This window comes from Odontomachus brunneus, unplaced genomic scaffold (genome assembly GCF_010583005.1).
Source record: "Odontomachus brunneus isolate Ranch 3 - 2012 unplaced genomic scaffold, Obru_v1 Obru_scaffold_063, whole genome shotgun sequence".
Classification (NCBI taxonomy): Eukaryota; Metazoa; Arthropoda; class Insecta; order Hymenoptera; family Formicidae; genus Odontomachus; species Odontomachus brunneus.
In genome coordinates, this window is record NW_022639513.1 from 1,506,894 (window position 1) to 1,509,428 (window position 2,535).

At 51.7% G+C, this 2,535-nt stretch overlaps 1 protein-coding gene across 1 annotated transcript in view; it reads left to right on the top strand.

Moving 5' to 3' along the window:
- Positions 1–1,185: 1,185 nt before the first annotated feature.
- The window catches only part of LOC116846381 (follistatin-A), a 31,240-nt gene continuing 29,890 nt past the window's right edge, over positions 1,186–2,535 (top strand). Inside the window, exon 1 of the mRNA XM_032820120.1 lies at positions 1,186–2,178. Coding sequence (XP_032676011.1) covers positions 1,947–2,178 — 232 coding nt within the window. The 5' untranslated portion in view covers positions 1,186–1,946. The remainder of the gene's footprint in view (positions 2,179–2,535) is intronic.

The following is a 2,535-nucleotide window of genomic DNA, read 5'->3' on the forward strand; positions in this document are numbered from 1 at the left end:
CGCCGCCACCACCGCTGCTATCGCGCGCTCGAAAAAGGGAAGTGGGGACGACACAACACAGCGCGGCCGCGTGTGCAGGTTGCTTTTACAGAGCTTCGCTCGGCATACGGCGAAACGTTTCGCCTTGTGCTGCTGCTGCTGGCTGCTGGCTGCCGACTGCCAACTGTCGACTGCTTCTCTCAGTCTGCCGGGCGGCCTCGCGCGCGCTTGGTTTCCACTGACGAATCCGCGCGTCGCGAAGCGAACGCGGAATTCTCGTGGAAGATCGACGATCGTCGTCGTCGTGAATCTATCTGTCGAACGCGGCATTGTCAAAGATTGTGGGTTAAAGCTAAAGAAAGAAACGATATCTATCGACGCTGAGGATGACGCCGAGGTAAAAGTCGTGGCGAGATCCATCCGTGTGTGGTGGACTCTCGAGAGATACACGAGAGAGATTACAGGAGACAGCTGAGGGAAAGAGAGAAGGAGAGGGGGAGAGAGAGAGAGAGAGAGAGAAAGAAAGAAAAAGAGAGAGCGCGAAGGGTTAGGAATTCGTGTGCTATCGAGGACACGAGGATCTTTGAGTCGTCGCGACCTGTGCAACGTGCGTTCTGTTTCATAAAAAAGCGCTCAGCGTAACAACACCACGTGTCGCGATGATTTGTCGTGGCTGGTGGCACCGAGTGTCGTGCTTTGATCGATGAATCGAAAACGTAGAAAGGGAGCGTTCGCGGAGAGGAGCGAAGAGCCGGACGCGAGTACGCAAACGATTACGCTCTTACCTTCGACCACGAAGCCGTCGACCATCTACAGGTGTTCGAATCGATCCGTCCTCGCGTGTTCGTGTGGACATCGCGACACGCAGCGGCCGCAATCCGAGAGCCGCGCGAAGCATCTTTCCTCCACGTGATTCAATGAGACTCGGCGCCCTGAGGCAGACAGGGCGAGAGACAGAAAGAGAGAGAGAAAAAAAAATAATTAAATCGCTCGAAATCGAAGAATTGGCGCGCTTTGACAGAACAAGAGCACGGACGCGCGCTGAGATCGTCGAGTTTCGTGACATCGAGAATAAACGCGATCTTACACACACCTACACACACACACACACACACACACACACACACACACACACACACACACACACACACACACACACACACACACACACACACACACACACACACACACACACACACACACACACACACACACACACACACACACACACACACGCGTACGCACGCACTAATCGAAATAATATAAACATTCGATCCGTAAGAATAACGTAACATTGCACAGACGTCGACAGTGATCTGTAAGTATTTGCACGTGAGATTTAATCGTGACATGTTGCCAAAAGAGGAGCGATAGCTGAGATTTTTCCCAGTTACATTAAGATCAAAACATATCGATTGTGTGTGCTTTACTTAAGGTAATAGCGCAACGATTGCAGATATTATTGCATTTGAGATTGGAAAAAGAAACACAAAACAGAAAAAACAAAAAAGAAATAATAAACACGCACAAATGGCACTTGTTCGAGACGAGTCGACACCAGTGATCTATGATTGATCGTAATACTCGTGACTAGGCGCGCTTGCCTTGAAGGAATAGAAAAATTCCGCGCTAACGATGGTAGCCTTCGTATCCGCCGCGGACAGACGCTCCGGGTCACAATGACAGCGTGAGGAGAGACAGGCTCCGATTTCTATCCGGGCGCAGAAATCATCTCGAGCTCGGCGCGAAAAGGCGATTTGCACTTTCAGACTCTGAAAATACGCATCACGCTCCGACGGGCGCGCGCGCGCGAGACTCAGAGGAGAAGAATCCGAGTGATGTGAGTCCTGCGAGCGATCAGGGAAAACAGTGACAACGTCCATCATCGACGGTCCACGATTTTCCTTTTCCCGGCTGCGAGAGGCTGCGAGACGTCGTGAAGCACGGCGACTGGAAGATCAGGGTGGATGAGGAGATGTGAAGCACGAGGAGGAGTGAAGCGCGTCGTAGATCTGGCGAAGGCGGAAGTCGAGGGAACGAAGGTGAGCTTCACCGCAGGGATAGCGGCACGTCGAGGGAGCACCTGGCGCGGGCCGCCTGAGATGACGGCCGCGCGACAGGACATCACGGCATCCCCGTACAGAACCTTCCTTCTGGTGTCTCTGATCGGACTGCTGCTCCAAATTCATTCGGCCACGGGTAAGCGCGCCTCTCTTTCTTATTCCGTCCAAACGACGCTCTCGACGCGTTAGCACGAGAGAAAATCTCGGAAATTAATAAGTTTATATTCCGTTTATACTTGGTCGACAAGAGGGAACGACTCGAGATGCTTGCGAGAACGAAATTTGGGGACGTTGCGAGGAACGGCATGACGTTCTTGTTATTTTTGGCTCACGCGCGGATGTTGCGTTTCTTATTCTTTTTATTATTGTTTCCCTTATACGAATTATGTTCTCAGAAACACTCGTGCCCGTCACACTTTTTCTCTTGAGTAGCTCTCTCTCTCTCTCTCTCTCTCTCTCTCTCTCTCTCTCTCTCTCTCTCTCTCTCTCTCTC